Source organism: Chrysemys picta, chromosome 7, assembly GCF_011386835.1.
Source record: "Chrysemys picta bellii isolate R12L10 chromosome 7, ASM1138683v2, whole genome shotgun sequence".
NCBI classification, from domain to species: domain Eukaryota; kingdom Metazoa; phylum Chordata; order Testudines; family Emydidae; genus Chrysemys; species Chrysemys picta.
In genome coordinates, this window is record NC_088797.1 from 46,258,660 (window position 1) to 46,280,090 (window position 21,431).

Sequence of the window (21,431 nt, forward strand, 5' to 3'; positions counted from 1 at the left end):
GTTAGTTTATATTTTCTTCCAGGTCATAACGTGTTAAGTAAAAATGTTAAATAGCGTAGTGCCAAGAACCAATCCTTGCAGTACCCCATTCGAAACACATCCACTCAATGATAATTCCAATTTACATTTACATTTTGAGATCTCCCAGTTAAACAGCTTTTAATCTATTTAATGTGTACCATGTCCATTTTATATCTTTTTGATTTTTTTATCAAAACGTCATGCTGTACCAAGCCAAATGGCTTACAGAAGTCTATTACATCAATACTATTACCTTTGTAATCTTGTCAAAAATATGTAAGTTTTAAACAGGCTCTACTTTCTGTAAACCCATGTTTATTGGCATTAATTATAGTACCTTCATTCTTAGTTAATGGAGTCCTCTAACAGCCACTCCATTATCTTGCCTGCGATTGATGTCAGATTGATAGGCCTATAGTTACCCAGATCACCCTATTTACCCTTTTTAAATATTAGTAAAACATTTGCTTTCTTCCAGTCTTCTGGAACTTCAAGACTTATTGAAAATCAACATTAGCAGTCCAACAAGCTCCTCAGCCAGCGTTCTTTAAAACTCTTGGATGAAAGTTAGCTGGACTTGCTGATTTTAAAAATATTTAACTTTAGTAGCTGCTGTTTAATATCCCCATGAGATACTACAGGAATGGAAAGAATATCATCATCAGATGATATGACAATCTGTTTTTTTCCCCAAATACAGAACAGAAATATTTATTAAACACTTCTGCCTAGTCTATGTTGTTATTGATAATTCTATCATTTCCATCTAGTAATAGACAAATATATTAAGATTCATTTTGTTACTAATATAGTTAAAAAACCCTCCTTGTTGTCCTTAACTCTGCTGGCTGTAGATTTCGCCTTGTATCCTTTTGCTTCCCTTATCAATTTTCTACAATTCCTATGGTCTCTGCAACCCTGTTAGATAGTCTGGTGTATATCAGCAAGGGACTCTCAGTGCTTCTTCAAGCAGTATTCATCCCCACTTTTTTTTGCAATCTCAGAGGGATTTATTATTGCTATGAGTGGGGATGTCAGTGAGAATGTGGCTTTTCCAGAAGCTGGGCTGCCAGAGCACACAGCTCCAACCACAGAAGCCCTGGCTTCTACACTCCTTGATCATGCATCCTTGTGATCTGCAATGTGGAATGTCTCACCCCACTGTTTGCTCTCCCCCAGAGAAAAGCATACAGGAGAAACTCTGCAAGTCCAATCTTGTCGATTTTGTCCATCCCAACTTGTTGATATTTTTTCTCATTGAGGAGGAGTGTTTCTGGTCAAGTATTCAGTGTCTAGTACAGTGCTTGGAACATGATGATTCAGCATGCATTGGGTATATGTGCTCAGCCATTTTTCTTGAAAAATGAAAAGGAAAGAAAAGAAGACTAAAAATCATGCCAGATTTCATGTAAATACTTTAGTTACATCTGAATGCTTAAAATTTGAGTTAAATTACACCATAACACATCTACTAAATTATACGTATACGTCCAGTACCCTGTAAGGAGGTGCTATTACACTAAAAGAATGCTAAAGCCCAGCCAATAGTGGTAATATTCTTTTAGTCTTGTTATCTGTATTACATTGATTTAAGGGCCCCCAGCCCAGGACAGAGTCCCCTTATATAAGAGAACTGTTTGAATCTGAAAGGAATTCTGTCCATTCATTATATAATATAGGTCTTACCCCTAATACATGGCAAGGTATGGGTTTGGTTCCAGCAACTGCCTGAGAAGTGCAAGGATGGGGTTCACAGAGCTTTGCAAAGCATATTGTTGCTTTTAGGAAATACTCCTTGTTACAGTTTTGTGTATTGAATCAAAGAATTAAAAAAATTCATTTCAGTGATAAGGAGTCTTGAAAAAGGTTCCCCTAAAAAGAAAAAGCCAATGTTGTTTAGTTTTAAAATAGTTCAGAAGCCCTAAGGCCTGCCAAGCCCCAGTGGGCCTTACAGCAACAGCTGAAATCTACAGGGGAGAAATCTGACAACTCAGTTGCTGGCAGCCATCTCTGAGCAAATGGAAAGAGATGCTGGTTCTCCCAAAGCAGAGTGAAGTGTATGATGTGTTTGGTTCAGATTCTCACCTGGGGTAAAATCAGTGTAGCTGCATTGAAGCCTCCAGGGCTCAAAACCTCAAAGTGGAGCTAGGCTGTATTACACCAGCTGAGGATCAAGCTTATTTGCATACACCACACCCTGTTGTGAGCAATCCTTTTGGAGTGGGAACAGTAATGGCAGGCTGTAGCTGAGGTCCTGGGATGCCTTTTTGTAGATTCCAGTTGTCTTCTGGCTATACACTAAGGGCCATTTTCCCAAGGGCAGCTACAGACTCCAGGATCAAACAGGTTCCAAGAATTCTCAAGCTTTACCTGGGAGGGGAAGTTTAAAAAAATAAAGCCCCAAAAAGGCTCAGTCCTGCAAAATCTTATGCAGGTGAGTAGTGTCAGTGAATACTCTGGTGGGTAAGGACAAGTTGCATGAGAAGGGGCTACAGGATTGGGCCCATAAGCAGGAAAGGTATTTGTACATATGAAAGGGGGAAATTTGTAGGAAAATGATTTGAGGGAGGGTACACTGGCCAGCAAGTCCCGACTTGTGCAGTTTTACTGAATACTCAAACTGCTGGACATTTTTGCCAGCCAGTCACCTGCCTCTTTGCATAATGCCCACTTTCTAAATATAGGTATGCATTCAGATTTTGGCTGTCAATTTAAAGAGAGCTCTTTACTTTGAGAGTCATGTAGTTGGCTCTCTCTGCACTGGAGCTCCTGGGCAGAAGGCAGTTCTGCTTGACAAATGCATGTGCTAAAAGAAAACCAATAGATAATCAGTGCATCAACTGTGATGGACACATGCATGTGCTGCATACATCAGGTCTCAAACTTATTGGTGGGACAGCTGGATCTCTTGAATATATCTATATAGATCCATAGGTACAAACCCATCGCCTGGTATTACAATCTACCTTTGGCATGAATATATCAATCAGGACTTTTGCCCAGGGAGTGGAGGGAATCACTGAGGTTAGAATATCATGGACAGGCAGGGGCTCTCTGATTTGCTAGGTTCCGCCAGTTTCCCATTTCAATTTCAGGCTTGGAGAATGGAGCAGGAAAGATAGGGTAGTTGTCTTATGATCTGGCTATGTTGGGGAACATGGGTGAAGGAAAACTTACAAACAGCCTGTATTTATATTTTCCTACTATCATTGCTTAGGTCCTGCTACTTGCTTTTGATGTTCTCCCTGCAGTGCCTGGCCATATTGCACTTGTTCTTAGTGACTGCCAGAAAGCTCTGCTCATTACAGTGCCAGCTTCATACTGCAGTGTACCAAGATGGCCAGTCGCAGTGGGGGCCTGACAGGCCCCATAACACTACTCTTGCCCAGGGGCTTCCTCTTCAGCACTCATCACTCACCATGTCAGTTAACAATACAGCTGAGAGAGAAGTGCACCAGTGATAAAGTTGAACCGAAAGGATTTGTTTTTACCTACCAAGACCCGAGTTCAAGATTTTGCATTTCTTCTGCATTGTTGGCTGATGTAACTGGGACATAAAGCAGAGCATTTTCTTATACTCTGTACGCTGCTTTAGATGGGGTCACCTATTTCAGCAGTAGAAGCAAAGAATCCTGAATGCAGGTTCTGGCAAGTAAATAAGTAAGGATCAGACTTTTGACTATTTTGTACTGAAATTTATTTATCCTATATATTCACTCACACTCACTCTCTCTCAAAGTGTTCTTCCCTCATAAAACTTTACTTGGTAAGAACCATCTTCCTTGGCCGAAGCACAAGAGTGGATGGGACTACATCCGAGCCCATTTATTTTTATTATATTAATTTTACCACTGTGGTATCCGGTCACCAATCACTGCCACTCCTAGCTAAGCCAGAGGGAGATGAGAGGGCCCAGCTTCTAGGAGCTGAGTGGCTTGTCCCTACATTCTTATTACATCACTGATCTGGGACATTCAACCATTTCCTCGCTTTAGATTTATTTAATCAATTTGTTCCTCCAAAGCTCTTTGGTTCACCTTTAAAACTAGTGAAACACCCATGCTGCAGAAACCCATTGGAAGCCCACAAGGAATCCTTGAGTGCTACCCCATGAGTGTATTTATGAACAATCTAGGCAGCACAAGAGACAAGATGGACGAGTTTGCCCCGGGGATAACATCATGTGCTCATGGGCACTGCTGAAGAGGCAGGCACAGTTGACCTGCCTCCCAGCTCAAGGGGGCTTAAGTCACCCCCAGGCACCTGCCTAAGCTCTGTGGAAACCATTAAGATTACAATGCAGGACTCCAATCGTGAGATGTTATGGTAAAAAACCACTGGGAAAGCCCTTCAAAACAAGTGCTCCCACCCCCACCACGATCCCATGACTCGGTAGGGTCGTGCATTCTGACCGATTTAGCTTCAAGACAGTTTATCTTCATCCCTGCACAGCTTGGTAAGATGGCACTAACCAGGATCGCTCCTGAAATCTGAGTATGGCAGCTCAGGGCCCTTTGGTAGCGATGGATGTACCAAAAGTTGCTGCAGCCAGCCACCACCAAGCATTTGCTGCCTGAAGTGTGTAAATGCCCAGAACTGCTCCCCAGTCGCAGTACAAACTGATGGGGTGGTCAGTAGGCTTGGTATCCTCATCCATGCTTGTGGTATGTAACTGGTTGGCTCCATCTTCCCTGATCTCAGAGTGATCCAAAGCAGGGGCAGGTGTCGTTCATGCATTGATAGCGTTAGCGACATCTGTGAACACAAGACGGCTGGGTCTCTGGACAGTTCCCTGGCTCGTCAGGAGGATCTGCAAAAATGAAGCAGTGAGAGATGAGACAAGGCAAGGATCTGCAGGGATATATGCAAACCCACATGTCTGTCCATAAACTTACACACTGTATCTTACCTAGATTCATCACTAGTGTTAGTCTGATTAGAAAACATTGGGTTTAACAAGTCTGTGACCCAAATATATATTGGGCCAGATATTGAAGTCAATGGAGACCAAGTCAATTTACACCATCAGACAATCTGGAACCTTAGATGTAGTTTATCCAGGTTGCATGGATTAGCAACATGTAACACTTTCTCTCTCCCTGCACCCTTTGAATGGCTTATCTCTTTAGCAAAATTTGTATGTATAAGGCAGTCACTTCCAAACTGTTGCAGCCCTTGGCTCTTGCACCCCTTGGCTCTTGCACCATGGGACCTATGAAACCTGCCACACGCTGAACAGTGGCTCCATTTTGGATGTTCTCTCTTACTCTTTTAAATCTTTAAAATTGCCATTTATCATCAAAGGCATCTGCGAGGTAGCGGGCCCCATGGGAATCTGAGGAGTCCAGCAGCACAGTCTGTCCTAGGCAGTTGCCTTTGGCATTGCTACTGTGCCATTGTTTCCCTCCCTCCCCCACTTCATTACCTCAATGAGCTCTTCCTTATGCATCTCTCCATGCATCCTGTATTTCTTCTTAGTAGCATTTTAGTCAGAATCCCTACTTTATATATTATTCCTCTTCTTTTCAAAAATCAACATGTTAAATACACAACCCTCTACCACCAACAATCCCTCTAAAACATACCCCTGGTATCATTGCTTGTGAGTAAGTGATCCCAGAAGAACCGGTCACCTCAAATGCAGTAACCCAACTCCCTGCTCCATCCTGTCAAGTAGAGTTGGGTTTGAAGAAACATCCCACATTTTGGGGCAGGCAACTGGAATCTAAATCCAGACTTGGGTCCAAATTTTGCCACTGGCCTTTATTCCAACAATGGAGCTATCAAAACCCCTTATCCAAAAGCCCTGTGAATTTCAGGGCAGTCAGCCTGAAGATCAAAGTACTGTAGCTTGTGCCTATGTCAAGTGTGTATTGTCAGGGATGCTTTGTTAGTTCTGGAAGCAGAATTTTAAGATAGTGACACTGTGAAGGAGAAGATACAGAAGCAAAGGCTACCATTGTTTACTTGTTACCTCAGGTGTCTCTACCTGCCCACATTACAGTTTGCTGCTACATTTTTACATGTGTGCTTAGGCAATGGGGGAGGTTCCTTTGGGGAAAAGGCTTTACAGTTACAGCTTCTACTAATGTTTCCTCTCTCCCTCCCCACCCCCATTAATCTGCTGCCAATTAGTTAAGTATATAAAGTGAAGTATGTGTGTGAAAACAAGAGCACTTCCCGCCCCTAAAGAAAAGCTCCATAGGAAATGGAAAGGAATATGTGGGCTGGTTGGTCCAGTTGAAGAGGAATCTAAGGAAGGGGAGCTGTCTACTCTACAGAGGGGCTGCACCCTCACATCACTCACTCCGAGACATACCTGTTCCAGCCGTCCCTGATGCCTCTGTATTTCATAAGAACTTTTCCCCCCCACAAAGAAAACAAAGAACATTGTGAAACTGGCTGACAGTGGTAAGTAGCCCCTTTCCCTGCTCCTCCCACAACCTGGTGCCCTGGGCAAATTGGCACAGAGCTAACATCTTGGCTGAGATACTGAAAAAACTATACCAATAGCAACTGAAAACCACTAGTGGAGACCCGGCCTCTTCTCAAAGCACTCCAGTGTAGCAAATCGGCAGCATTGTGGGACTTTGCAGTTGTCATTGTGGCGCATGCCGTGACCATTCAGAGGTCTGCAGCAGCTGTCAAATGTAGAGCCTGGGCGCTTCTGCTGAAAAAGCACAAGCCCGTCCCACTTGAGCTAAAGAAGAAACTCGCCTGCCAGTCTTTCTTCTAAAGCCTTGTATGCAGTAGCGGAAAAAGGCCTCATAAATACACCTCTACCCCTATATAACGCGACCTGATATAACACGAATTCAGATATAACGCGGTGAAGCAGCACTCCGGGGGGACGGGGCTGCGCCGGCGGATCAAAGCAAGTTCTATATAACATGGTTTCACCTATAATGCGGTAAGATTTTTTGGCTCCCGAAGACAGCGTTATATCAGGGTAGAGGTGTAGTCTGCAGCGCTTAGTTTGGGAGAGACTGCTGAGGTGGCAGATGCTGGTGGAGAGGTGCTCTGGGATAGGGTTTAATAGGCAGAAAACAATGGTAGAAGAACCGTAGGCTATAGGAGCAGGTTAGGTTCCTACAAGGGAACCTTTGAGGTAAAGGAAAATAAGGGAACTACACTGAAGCCTGAGGGGGCAGAAGGGCTATTAGCATGAAGATTTGTTTGGACTTTTACTTAGATTTTGTTTGTGCTCCCGTGAAGGGGTTTAGACTCTATCTGGTTTGGCTGGATGACCAACCTGCAGAACCTCAGAGAGGGAGTCAGGAGAAGATGCGGCCTGAGACAGGCTATTGCAGCCCCCAGGAGAGCCCAGAAGGGGGAATGCTAGAGACCAGGACCCCCTGCAATGCTGTCACTAGAGAGGAGAGGGTGCTCATGAGGTGAGGATGCCCTATTCCATGGCCTGTGTAAGGGCTGCACACTTGGCCATGTATGTGCTGGGCTCTTTGTCAGCTCCCACATACTGGCTCCAACTCCACTTGATGCTCTACTGGGCCCTTGCAGCATGTTGAGAGATTAGCTATAGGTAACCTATCCCCTAATTGCTGAAACCCTCCTTTCCCCCTCTTCTAGCTTGCCAAATTCTGCATTTTCCCTCCCACCATCTCTCTGTAATGACAACCCTGTGACCTCCCCCTTTCCCTGTTACCCTCCAAGCTGCTCTGGCCTTCCACCCCAACCTGTGCCATGTGGCTAGTGAAGGCCCCGGAGGCTCTGTGTGGCTTACTCCACATGCAGTGTTCATTACAAGACTACCTCCAATGCATTTGCCAAGCTCAGTAATAACAGGTCTGCACATCTCTGAATGGGTTGGGCAGAAAGAAGGGTGATGTGACTGTGGAAGGCAACTACTACCTTGCTCTGGGTGGCCTGGGAAGATGCAGCATCTCTTCCATGCTCCAGCAGCTCTTGTTCCAGCTCGTCCTGTTCTTCCGTGGGGTCGAAATTGTACATGGGCATGAGCTGGTGCCGCAGCTTCTCTAACCTGCCAACGGAAAGAAGAGCAAAGTGCAGCATCAAAACCTGTGGCCGAGGAAAGAGGGAGAGTGAAACAAACAGTTAGTCTTCCCTCCCCACTCCATTGCCGGGCAGCTGCTGAAGCGTGTGTATGGATATGAGTGGAGGCCTGTGTGTAGGGGTGTATTTTCTATTCAAGGGTGCTTCTTGCTGTTAAGAGAGTATTTGGCTGTAACTCACTAAGTGATATGTCCCTGTCCAGGGGCAAGGATAAGATCCAACTGCTGCTACCAGCTAACTAGGTCGCTTTTTTAGACAAAGTGGAAGAGGCCGGTACTGAATGTGCAGGGTTCAGTTACCCCCGGTAACCTGTGGCTGCACAGCAGAGGCCCATGAGGGGATTTAAACTGAGCTAGAATCTCAGGATGAGCTTTATGTGGCAGGGGGAGCATGTAACACGCTGGCTCAGTGTGATGTACACCCCCCACACACTCAGCAGTGGCTAGTCCGCACTTTGGATAAAAACCTCCTACTGCTGGCAGAATTACATCTTCAGCTCAAATGGTAGAGGCCTGTGTCTGGTTCTGAGTTCAATCTCTGCCAATAACCTGGGAAGGAGGAACGTGGGATTGGTACATAAAATCTAAAAGGAGCTCTGGAGGGAGCTGATGGACACACAAACACGTTGTAGTTCTGTGTGGCTTACCTACTTTCACCCTAACAACGCAGCCTGACTCCGCAAAGGGTCTCCCTTCATGCTGGCCTAGACAAAGCAGTGATGAGAGGGACTGCTGACTCCACCAAACAGGCATACTTGTGTGTAGCTGTCGAAGCCCCAGCATATGATGTGGGTGTTGTTTTGTGGGGAGGAAGAGATTCATGAGCTGTTCCAGGCAGGATCAGGGTCCCTTTTGGCCAAGGCTCAGATGACATGTTCTCTGCATGACCCTTGCCTGCCTCTGGCTGGGTTCTGTCCACTAAACCATCAGTGTATTTACAGGCTAAATGTTTCAGCTCTGCCTTTAGCCTCTTCTGTTTCTCTCAAGTCTCTGCTTTGGGAACCAGCTTGTAAGATTTCTGGCTAGTAGCAATGTATCCTGCAGGCTGTGTGTAGCCTAGCATTGCCCACAGCAATCAGTAAGTGAAGCACAGTCCATGACACAGAAATCCATCTATGTCTGTGTCCATTTCAAAATAGCAGGCAAATCAAGGAGAGATGTCTTTCCCTGTTTGCCATTCTTCTCCTGATTTTCAGCAGCAAGCTTAATGGGTGGGTGGATGAGGGGGAGACCACTAAGTCTTGAGCTAGGAAACTTAGTATCTTGCAAAACAGGATCCAGGGGAAATTGCCCTGGAAAGCGTGGAGTCCAGCATTTCGCCCAGCAGCACTGCCATAAACACAGAGGAAAGCAGGGGGAAAGGTAGGCCCACTGCCCTTGTCAAGCTAAGCAAAAGCTTTGGAGAACTGGGGTCTGGCATACGTAGCCTTGCCAGGCAAACCTCATTACGTAAGGCTGCTGGAGCAGAAGAGCCCTGCCTGTAACCGTAGCATTTGGGATTGGCTAAAATGTGACAGACTCCACAGGTCAAAGGATATGCCTGTTATATGGATAACAGCTTCTTTGTACAAACCCTCTCTCTTTAACCCACCGTATGTGAGATGGGTTAGGTGTTGTGTAGGAAACCTACCATGCATTCAAAGGACTTTCGGCTTCCAAAATGGCAAGGAGCTGGCTTTGGAAAGGAAATCTACAATGGGGGGAAGAAAGAGAGGGAACTCTGCATTCCCATCTGACTCCTTTCCCCTGGCCTCCCTGTCTGCTAGAGATTTCCTGGCCTTTGCCTTAGTTTTGAAGCATTGAGACTCCCCAAAAGCAGACTGCACTTACCTCTTCCTCTTCCTGATATAGAGAACCTAGAGGAGAAAGAGAAACACCATTAAAACAGTCCCAGTGAGGAGAGGAGCAGGAGATAGTGCCTATCTTTAAAAAGGGGAACAAGGAGGACCTGGGGAATTATAGACCAGTCACCCTAACTTTGAAACCTGGAAAAATACTGGAACAAATTACGAACTAATCAATTTGTAAGCACATAGAGGATAATAGGGTTATAAGGAATAGCCAATATGGATTTGTCAAGAACAAACTATGCCAAGCCAAACTAATTTTCTTCTTTTAACGGGGTTACTGGCCTAGCGGATGGGTGAAATAGTAGATGTGGTATATCTCAATTTTAGTAAGACTTTTGACACAGTCCCAGGTGACATTCTCATAAGAGGAGTAGGGTAATGGGGTCCAGATGAAATTACTATAAGGTGGGTTTACAACAGCTTGAAAGACCATACTCGGAGTAGTTATGGTTTGCTGTCAATCTGGGAGGGTGTATCTAGAAGGGCCTGCAGGGGTCCGTCCTGGGGCTGGTACTAATCAATATTTTCATTAATGACTTGGATAATGGAATGGAGAGTGTGCTTATACAATCTTCGGGTGACAACAAGCTGAGAGGGGTTGCAAGCACTTTAGAGGACAGAATTAGAATTCAAAACAACCTTGACAAATTAGAGGATTGGTCTGATTTGAACAAGATGAACTTCAGTAAAGACAAGTGCAAAGTACTTCACCTAGAAAGAAAAAAAATCAAATTCATGGCTACAAAATGGGGAATAACTGGCTAGGTGTTAGCACTGCTGAAAAGGATCTGGGGGCTATAGTGGATCACAAATGGAATGAGTCAACAATGAGAAGTAGTTGCAAAAAAGCTAATATCATCCTGGGGTGTATTAACAGGAATGTTGTATGTAAAACATGGGAGGTAACTGTCTCGCTCTACTAAGCACTGGTGAGGCCTCTGCTGGAGTATTGTGTCGAGTTCTGGGTGCCACACTTTAAGAAAGATGTGTGTGACACACTCTATATGATTTTATGAAAATATGCTAATATAACTGGAATATGCTTCATGCAAAAGGTCTCTTGTAATGTATCATTACAAAGCTTATAATCTACTGAGTGTGATCATCCTATTTGTATAAATGTACCACTCTTGTATCTGAAACTAGAAATATGAACTATAACTCTGAGGTCCTATTGTAATTATGCAAAGTGTGGGCCATTAATGGTGGTTTGGAATCTTGATGGCTCCCAGGACAATTGACTGTAGATGGCTCTGTTTTACCTGTAAGTCTTCTTGTATACGTGTGTGCTGGCAAGTGGGTAATGAAGTCACCTGAACTGGAATCCATCTTTAACCTGGTGCTTTTCCATTGAGAAGGAGGGGGTAGGAACCCAGAGAGGGACAAAGGATTCCCGCCTTATGCAAAAGACATATAAATGGGTGGAACAGAACAAAGGGGGCGGCCATCATGAGGAATCCCCTAGCTACCACCTGAGCTGGAACAAGGGCTGTACCAGGGGAAAGGATTGTGCCCAGACTAGGAAGGCGTCCAGTCTGTGAAAGAAACGTATTGAAACATCTTTCAGGGTGAGATATTATCTGTACTCAGTTGTATTACTGTATTAGGCTTGGATTTGCATGTTTTATTTTATTTTGCTTGGTAATTCACTTTGTTCTCTCTGTTACTACTTGGAACTACTTAAACCCTACTTTCTGTATTTAATAAAATCACTTTTTACTTATTAATTAACCCAGAGTATGTGTTAATACCTGGGGGAGGGCAAACAGCTGTGTATATCTTTCTATCAGTGTTATAGAGGGTGAACAGTTTATGAGTTTACCCTGTATAAGCTTTATACAGGGTAAAACGGATTTATTTGGGTTTAGACCCCATTGGGCGTTGGGCATCTGAGTGTTAAAGGCAGGAACACTTCTGTAAGCTGCTTTCAGTTAAGTCTGCAGCTTTGGGACAAGTAATTCAGACCCTGGGTCTGTGCTGGAGCAGACGGGCATGTCTGGCTCAGCAAGACAGTGTGCTGGAGTCCCAAGCTGGCAGGGAAAGCAGGGGCAGAAGTAGTCTTGGCACATCACTTGGCAGCTCCTAAGGGGGTTTCTGTGATCTAACCCATCACAATGTGGACAAACTGAAGAGAGTCCAGAGGAGAGCAACAAAAATAACGAAAGGTTTAGAAATAGGTTTCCTGACCTATGAGGAAAAGTTTAAAAAAACCACAACAACAAGCTGGGCATGTTTAGTCTTGAGAAAAGAAAACTGGGGGTGGAAGGGAGGACCTGATAAGTCTTCAAATATGTTAAGGATTGTTATAAAGAGGATGGTGATCAACTGTTCTCCATGTTAATTGATGGTGGGACAAGAAGTAATGGGCTTAATCTGCAGCAAGAGCGAGATTAGTTAGAAAGCTTTTCCTAATATCTAACCATAATGGTTGATAAGTTCTGGAACAGGCGTCCAAGGGAGGTTGTGGAATCCCCATCACTGGACGTTTTTAAGAGATGGTTGGATAAACACCTGTCAGGGATGGTCTAGATCAGAGGTTCTCAACCAGGGTACATGTACCCCTGGGGGTATGCAGAGGTCTTCTGGGGGTACATCAACTCACCTAGATATTTGCCTAGTTTTACAAAGGGCTACATAAAAAGCACTAGTGAAATCAGTACAAGCAAAAATTTCATACGACTTGTTTATACTGTTCTATATACTATACACTGAAATGTAAGTACAATATTTATATTCCAATTGATTTATTTTATAATTATATGGTAAAAATGAGAAAGTAGCAATTTTTCAGCAGTAAGGTGCTGTGACACTTTTGTATTTTTATATCTGATTTTGTAAGCAAGTAGTTTTTAGATTAAATTAGGGGTACAAAAACAAATCAGACTCTGAAAGGGAAGGGGTACAGTAGTCTGGAAAGGTTAAGAGCCACTGGTCTAGGTTGACTTGCTTTTTGTCTTTGCACTTAGGCACTTTTGAAAACTTTACCCAAAGTCTGCAAGAAAATTCTGCAGCAGCAAGTTCCACAAATTAACTTGTTGCAGTTTGTAAGGGAAGCTGACCCTAAGAACTGATTCTTGTTGTCAGGAGCGCTGCCAGCGGTCGCTGCCCCCCAAATTGTAGTCCCTAGGTGACCGCCTAGGTCGCCTAATGGGTTGTGCCGGCCCTGCTTGTTGTTTCCACCATCTTCTGCTGAAAGGTAAACTAGCTCATTCTACTAGAGAAGGACGACAGCCTTTTGTGCTGCACTCTTCGTAAGTGACACACCCATTCAGGGGTTGGTGAGAAGAAAGGTTTAGAAAGCCACTACCTATAGCGGAGATGGAAAGGTTGGCTCTGTGGAGCAGCTCGGGGAATTTTAAGCATTTGTTCAATATCCTATGGGAAGAGTGTGACAGACTCCACACCACACGTCAATGGACATGCCAGTTGTTATATGGATAACAGCGTCTTTGTACAAACACAGAACCTTCCTCCTTTCTTTAACTCTCCATATGTGAGATGGGTTAGGTATTATGTAGGAAACCCACCACACATTCAGAAGTCTTTTGACTTCCAAATTGCCAAGGGATCTACTCAGGAGCTGGCCTTGAAAGGAAACATGACAATGGGGGGAAGAAGGGGAGGGGAGATCATTCCCCTCTTAATACTTCACTGCCTAACAATGCATCACCACATGTTATCTGAAATGCTGACCCACTTATGCTGTGTCCAGTCATATCACAGGAAGCTAGACAGGCCCCCCTAACTCCCCCTCAGTCAAGGGAAACAGAACTTTCTGCAGGGGCAGAGACTGTGAAATGAACTTCCCCAGGAACTAAGAGCCATCACAAACCTCACTATCTGCTCCAAGTGCAAGGCACATTTCTCTGACCTTGCCCCTTCTAACACACACTTAGTAACAGGTATATTTTTGTTAAAAAACCAGACACCCTACCAGACCAAGACTTTCCACTGCACATGCATGTTCCTCTTGGGGGAGGATGAGAGCATAAACAACAGATGGATAGTCATGTGGCATAATGCACTACTGGAAGGTGCTTAGATGCCACAGTGATAAGCATGGTATAAAAACCTACATAGGACAGAATAGAGCAACTCAGAGCAGAATCTGCCCCATTTTCTTTTAAATAAACTCCTCGGTTATTTTTAAAAAGGCTGATACCACATATGGGAACTGGTTCCTGGCATCCTCAAAACTACTGGGCACCCAGTCCTGGGAGATCCCAGCAGCACTGATCGTTGTGCTGCGATTTGGGTTCCTACTGGGAGCCTACGCATACCTCCCACACTTGGTTGGTTCTGAGCACTGGATAAAGACAGTTAAAAGTTGTGGATCTCAGAGACTTTCGGTGCCCATAACTTTTGTATGGTTGTCCAGCGTGGTGGCTCTTTCTTGGTTCAATCAAGTTACTGGGACTAAAACTGGTGTTAATAAATCACACCCACCCTTCCAACTTTAGAAAGAGAAGTATTTAGAATGCCCGATGGAGTAGGTCTCTCTTACCATTGCTACAGCCAACCCAATCATAGTAATGATTCCAAATGAGAGGAGCATTGTGCTCAGGCCAGGCCCACTGCTGACCATGTCTGGAATTTTGGTGCTGTTAAAGCTGGTGGTTTCAGGGCTTACGGTAGCAGTTTCTGGTAGAGCCCTGTCCATGGTTGACCCTGGGTCTGGCTCGGAGGTGGTAGTGGTGCTGCGGTACAAATCGTGTTCGGAGGGCATGCTGTAACTCATCCTGGACAAGGGCCCCACGTCCTCTCTTACTGAACTGTCTCCACCCACTCAGGACTCCTCAATTTCTGCTACAAAGTCATAGGGTCTCCCCTTCTGTCAAGGACCCTCCTGTGAGCGCTGTTGTGCAACATCTTCCTTGTTGGCCCTTCTCTGAGAGAATCCTGTTGCTTCTCCCTGTGTTTGAGAGAGATAAGCAGAAGCTTTATGAGTCACAGATGCACGAGGTGACAGTCCTAAAGATACATGACCCAACATTTTCTGAAATGGCAACTGTTTCTGAGTATTAGATAGATTAGATATAATTTTGGAGGAGAGGGGAGGCTTAGAGAGTATTTTTGGGTGCTCAACCTGAGATAGAAAGTGGCTGACTTTTCAGAGATGCTGAGCGCCTCCAACTCCAGTTGAAGTTAGTGGGATCTGGGCATGTCAAAATCAGGCCATGAGATTCTCAAGCTGAGCTTCCAAAACCTAAGGCATCCAAAATCAATTGCCACATTTGTGCTGAGGTCTAGGGGGCTGAGAGTCAGGAGAGCCTGGTTCTTTTCTCTTATGCCAACACTTTCAAATTTGCCTTGAGTAGGAGCTGTGGGTGATCAACACCTCTTAAAATCAGACCATTGATTTACATGCCTAATTTCAGACACCCAGATTTGCATAGGTGCTGACTTGTTTTTGCCAGTGGGTACTTTTGAGGAGGTGTGTGTGTCAGCCAGTTTGGGGGGGATGCTATTTTCAGCATATTTATATACTTATTTCATATTTTAGTTATTGACTGCATCTATATTGGTATCTTTACTATTTTAATAATGATTACATTTTTATGAATTACATAATTACATTATCATGAATTACAGTATATTAAAATCATTGCAATCACCTACAAGCTGTCTTCACTAACCTCCAGGAGTGCCAGTAGAGCAGTACCCTCCAGTACGCAGTAATGGCAAGAGATTTTTAGCGGGTACGGGGTACTGGAAAGACTTGGGACTAGCTCCCCACTCCGGTGGGGGAGGGGGTGGGTGGGTTTGCACTCTGCTCCTTAAAGGAGCAGAATGTGGCTAGGGAGGGCATTCATTCTTTAAGTGGCTTTAACAGCACAATACATATGTTAACAAACTTAAACAAAGGCTTTGTTTAAGTTTGGAAGTTGGTCAGGAGTCCTCAAGAGGGGAGGGGTGAGAGGGACGGAAGGTGTTTAAACAGTGTTTTTGTTTCTGTTTCTCCCCACTGGTCTGAATTATCCAAGGCATCCATACTGCATCACATCAAGTCCAAATCATTAGAGGAATGCCTCTGCTTGTACTGACCAGAGTATGTTTGGATTCTGATGTCAGCCCAGTTCTGCAGCCTTATGGGAATCAGGTGTTGTCCCCAGTGTACATAGAATTCTTCTTTGCAGCCAAAATAGTCTAACATGCATTTTGTTAACTGGAACTGGAGCAGCAAAACAAAGAAAACAAATGCCTCATTTTCCAGCTTTGTGGGTGACCGAACTGTAAGTGAAGATTATAATGATGGACACTGATGGCCTTAAACCAGCTGCCTCAGGAATCTGCCAAGAACTTTGCTGAAAATATGTTACTCATCTTAGCAACAGAGCTAAGACTTATCACACACCTGCCCACCTTTATTTTAATGAAGTTCCTTCTGATCTGACAGCTCAGACATTGTCAGTTTCATCCAGAACAATTTACAGACTTGGAACCTAAGCCTGTAAACTCTTAATCATTTGATCAATCCCATTGAAGACAATGGGAGTATTTGCATGACTATGGACCACTTTTGTGGAATGGTAAGAGTTTCAGAAGCCTGTTCCTATAAAGGAAGTTGAATCCCCCATTGAAATGAAATGTTTGGGTACAATACCATAAAGCAGTTTAGGATACAGTTCTACTTAAAATTTGTCTTTTAATACGCTGAAATGGCTCCGCACCCAACTCCCATATTCCATATAAACAGACTGAAATACTACATATTTGGGGGGAAAGTGAGTAGTTAAGCATATTGATGTTTGTATATACAAAGGGGAGTGTCGGAGGGGACAGGGAGAGCGTGTGGGCCCCAGGCTGGCGGTGGGTAGGGGTCACATGGGGAGGTCACATGCCTCCCCTTGTGTCCCTCCCATGAGTGCAGTACCAGCAAGATATTATTTCTACTTGCACCACTGCTAACAGTTTAAAGACATCATGTCTCACTGTAGCTTTCTGGATGAAACTGTCAGCAATCTTATTTACATCTAGTTCCCTGGTATTGTCTTGATGCACATTAAGGACAGCTACATTATTCAGTTGTGTCTGTCCCATTGATGATTGGAGATGATTTTTAGATCTTTTCAAGGTGGAGAATGAATTCAGGGAGATACCTGCACAGTGAGAAGGATTCTTATAAATTTGCAGATGACTCCAAGCTCTCTTTCTTGATGGGCAACAGCTAATTTAGGAATCATCATTTTGTATGTATAGTTGGGATTATATTTTGCCATGTGTATTACTTTGCATTTAACATTGAATTTCATCTGCCATTTTGTTGCCAAAGCACCCAGTTTTGTGAGTTCCCTTTGTAACTCTTAATTAAGTCCAAAGCAGGCTGCAATCTTGAGTAATTACCACTTTTGAAGTGGTAATGAGAGTGGCCCATTTCAGACAGTTGACAAGAAGGTGTGAGTAACAGTAGGGAGACAGGCCAGTCCTCACTTACAGACAGCCCCCCAACCTGAAGCAAATACTCACCAGCAACAAAAACACCAACCCAGGAACCAAACCCTGCAACAAACCCCGGTGCCAACTCTGTCCACATATCTATTCAAGGGACACCATGATAGGACCTAACCACATCAGCCACACCATCAGGGGCTCGTTCACCTGCACTCTACCAATGTGATATATGCCAGCAATGCCCCTCTGCCATGTACATTGGCCAAACTGGACAGTCTCTATGCAAAAGAATAAATGGACACTAATCTGACATCAGGAATCATAACATTCAAAATCCAGTTGGCGAACACTTCAGTCTCTCTGGTCATTCAATAACAGACCTAAAAGTGGCAATTCTTCAACAACAAAAATTCAAAAACAGACTCCAACGTGAAACTGCAGAACTGGAATTGATTTGCAAACTGGACACCATCAGATTAGGCCTGAATAAAGACTGGGAGTGGTTGGGTCATTACAAAACCTAAACCTAATTTCCCCAATACTAATTTCCCCCTACTATTACTCACACCTTCTTGTCAACTGTCTGAAATGGGCCACTCTCATTACCACTTCAAAAGTTATTTTGCCTCCCTTGGTATCCTGCTGTTAATTCAATTGTCTCGTTAGATTGACCTCACATTTGGTAAGGCAACTCCCATCATTTCATGTATTTATATCTGCTCCTGTATTTTCCACTCCATGCACCTGAGGAAGTGGGTTCTAGCCCAGGAAAGCTTATGCCCAAATAAATTTGTTAGTCTCTAAGGTGCCACAAGGACTCCTCATTATTTTTGAGTAATTTTGTATCGCATTCCACACTCAAGATCTGGCTCGTGCGTGCTGAGCACCCACTATTTTTTTCCAGGGGTGCGTCAGCCCCAGAACACCCACGGAGTCAGCACCTATGCAGGTTTGACAATTTTAGTTTTAATATCTCTGATATTACCGAAGGGCTTTAGGATGTCTGGATAAAAAGGACAAGGATTTATTAGGATGTTCATTATTACTCTGGCTGGAACTATTATCACCCAAGAGAGGTATATTCAATATCAACCACCATCTCTAACAAGTGGTATTTGGTCATTGCAGCCTCATGGGATGTGGGTTTTCAGAGTGAAACTTTGCGGTTTCCTCCTAAACCACCCTATAGGTGGCTGGCCCCTCAGCCTCCTATGTAGTCCTCTGTGGCACAGCCTGACTCCCACAGGCCCCTTGCCGCTCTGGTTACCATCCTTCCGCAGAAAGAGAGAGAGAGAGAGAGAGAGAGAGAGAAGCCATCCCTTGAGCAGACTTCTATCCTACCCCTCCTCCTACTCCCCCACTCCAGGACTGCCATGTTGTCTGCTCTTTCATTCACTGGTCTCAGGAACATTCATTGCACCTTGTTGAGAAAATTCACCTTGACATCTCTCCCCATTGTGTGTGGGGCAGCAGGCAGGAGAGGGACTGCCCTGGGGTTACTATTTGCTCACTCTCTGACCTGAGGTATAACAGGATCTCCCTTAGAAGGTGGTTGGATGGCATCTGCCCAAACCCTACCCTGCAAAGGCTTACAAAAGTTGGATAATTGATTGGTCTGGGAGATGCATTTGAGCTAGCAAAGTTCATTTCAAGGACTAGAGGAGACAACTGAATTCTACAGCGCTGGCTGCTACAGCAAGGTGATGGGGTCTGAGCAGAGAGGGTTTTAGGGAGTTAGCTTCATGGACAGTCACTTTCCCGAGCACTGGGAAGTGTCCCTTCAAACTTTTCCAATGAGCCAAACCTTCCCAGCCTGAACCATTTTGGGGCCTTAAGAGATTCTCTTGTGCAGAGGCTGGGACATGTCTCTCCTGGAGGAGAGACTGTTACTCAACATTGCAGTTCTATCAGGATTATCCATGACTGCTGAATTTCAAACCTGACTCCTCTAAATGTCCCTGAAGACAAGTCTGGCTGCTGTATGAGAGGGTGTCACAAGGGCAATGGGACCAGCCCTGCCTATGCCATAATTAGCTACCTCCCAGCTGAAGGAGAGAGGATTAATTGTGGTCAAGTGACAATCTGATGAATACATGGGCCTCAAAGGGCAGAGAATGCACTTTAGAGGAGGAACCATAGGGAAAAAGTTGGGTGCCCATGGAAGGGGCTGGAAGGAGCAAGGGAGTCAGGGCTTCATTGCAGAGAGAGTTAAAAAGAGCCCAGAAGAGACTGGGAACTGAGCCCAGAGGGCAGGCTGGAGAGGAGTCCAAGGGGGGCAGAAGAACTTTTTGTTTGTATGGACTCTTGTTACCCAGGTTAAATTTGGTTAGTGACTTGGATGGAGGGCTAAGCCACATCACTAACTCCACCCTGTGTGGGGAAGGCTGAGGGGACCCGCCTCTAAGGAGGAAATTGAGGCAGGGAACATCTGCAGAGCTCTCCTTTCACTCTTGGTTTCATTCAGTCTTGGGTGGGATTTGACATACTAGAATAAGGGGGATGGATGGGGGAAAATTCATTGCCTGCCTATATTAACCCCAATGTCCTGGCCAAATTCCAACTCCATCACTTCTATTTTCCCTACATGAAATAGCCTGCACCCCCTGCATTTTCAATTAAAGTTATTCTTCACTCCCTCTTCTAAAAATATCTTTTTACAGTATTGCTTGTACAGGGTGGCTGCCAAATTCCACCCCAGAAGTAGCTGCATTTCCTTGCTGGGTGATCCATATTCACACAGCAATATGCTTTCACTGTTTCCAGCCAGGCTGATGCTACTGCTTCTCACACCAGCTTTCAGTCCCAGTCGCCTGCTCTGGATTCATCCCCCTCCCACCTACTTTCACTGTAACAAGCTGGTGCATGCCCCTCCAACCGCCTGAACAAAACCATGACATCAGCACTTACTTAATTCCTCCCAGATGAGGAATCGAGTCCCCTTCTGGTTCCAGTCGTCCGTCTCAGACTGGAAGAGTAGCCCAGGCCAAGCCTCCCGAGCCGGCAGGCAGGGGGAATACCCACAGCCCACACAGACACAGTAGCCGCTGGCCTTGTCCCCGGAGAGCTGCTGTCTGTCTAACCTCGTCGTCTCCTACCACAACTGGGACAAGAGCACAAGTGCAAAAGGTTGGGTGATGTGTGTGTGAGTGCGTGCACGCTAGGGGATAGAAGCAAATTGCTCTCTCATACAGAAAGCTGCTTCCAATGGACAGCAGAGAGCAACCTTAGCAGATGGATAATTCTTGGTTTGGTGGAGACAGGGCTGACGAGCCGTCTTTGGCAGTGGAACTCAGATTGCTTGTGCTGGAGATAGAGGATCCGCGGCTGCTGTTATTGCTCTACTTGCCATTGTATTTTCCAAGATGCCAGGAGCTGCCAACCCCTCCTCCCCTTTCTCTGATCTCCTGCTTTGATCTCCTTTTTGCCGGGGATTGGCGGGGAGAGGATGGGGTTCTGGCTCTGGGTTGGCCAGCCTGTTTGTCACTCATGAGCTTTTGCTGCTGCAGGGAGATTGAGGTTAAACAGTGGGAAGCTGGGATTTTAGCACTATGCACTCTCAGTCTGGAAGGATGCCACATGCCATTGCCCCACAGAATTGGCGGGGGCGGAGAGGGGAGATTTTAGCTCCTATATAACCTTTAGGATTGTGTTTCGCTTTGCAGTGCTCCCATCGGGCTTGGTTATACGGAATTCCAGCCTTTTCCAAGTCTTCTCAGGGGAAATCCACCAAGAGGGCATTTGTCCCCACCCATAACCACTGTGCCTTTTACCCAGTGCAATTGCCTCATGTCTCTGCCAGTGATGCTCATGACAATTGGTACTTTGCCCTATTGTCTTTCCAGGGGTGCTGGAACAATTTTTACAGTGGATGTGTTGAAATCAGAAACCAGGTATTTTGTTATTACTCCTTCAAGCAAGGGGGTGCTATCCCTACTTCCAGCACCCCTGTGTCTTGCATCTTTCATCTGAGGATCTCAAAGTGAGACACACACACAACTTTAACTGGTGCCTCGTATCCAATCTTGTAGTTTCAGCCTCTGTTTGTGGGAAGGAATTTGGAAGATAGAGGAAATCAAGCTCCTTTACACTGGGGTCAGTCAGGAGCGGCTTTATGACATTTCACCAGCATAAAATCAAC

General features: G+C 44.9%; 1 protein-coding gene across 2 annotated transcripts; it reads right to left on the reverse strand.

The window, feature by feature from the left end:
* Positions 1-1,423: 1,423 nt before the first annotated feature.
* C7H3orf18 (chromosome 7 C3orf18 homolog) lies at positions 1,424-20,712 on the reverse strand. Of its 2 annotated transcripts, none has more exons than XM_005285292.5 (5): positions 20,201-20,712; positions 14,406-14,813; positions 9,882-9,907; positions 7,891-8,020; positions 1,424-4,831 (listed from the first exon to the last, which is right to left on the reverse strand). In XM_005285292.5, exons 2-5 carry the CDS (start codon positions 14,637-14,639, stop codon positions 4,751-4,753), a joined length of 471 nt encoding a protein of 156 aa, XP_005285349.1. In that variant the 5' UTR covers positions 14,640-14,813; positions 20,201-20,712; the 3' UTR covers positions 1,424-4,750. The 2 variants fall into 2 exon arrangements, with proteins under 2 accessions (XP_005285349.1, XP_065407390.1); XM_065551318.1 differs by lacking the exon at positions 20,201-20,712 and adding an exon at positions 15,947-16,073.
* Positions 20,713-21,431: the final 719 nt, after the last annotated feature.

Bases quoted from the DNA above. Each gene is read 5' to 3' on its own strand.
- C7H3orf18 (XM_005285292.5), bottom strand. From the start codon at position 14,639: ATGAGTTACAGCATGCCCTCCGAACACGATTTGTACCGCAGCACCACT. The intron at 8,021-9,881 runs GTAAGTGCAGTC...TTCCGTTGGCAG, and splicing joins TATATCAGGAAGAGGAAGAG to GTTAGAGAAGCTGCGGCACC. The intron at 4,832-7,890 runs GTAGTAGTTGCC...TCATTTTTGCAG, and splicing joins CCCAGGCCACCCAGAGCAAG to ATCCTCCTGACGAGCCAGGG.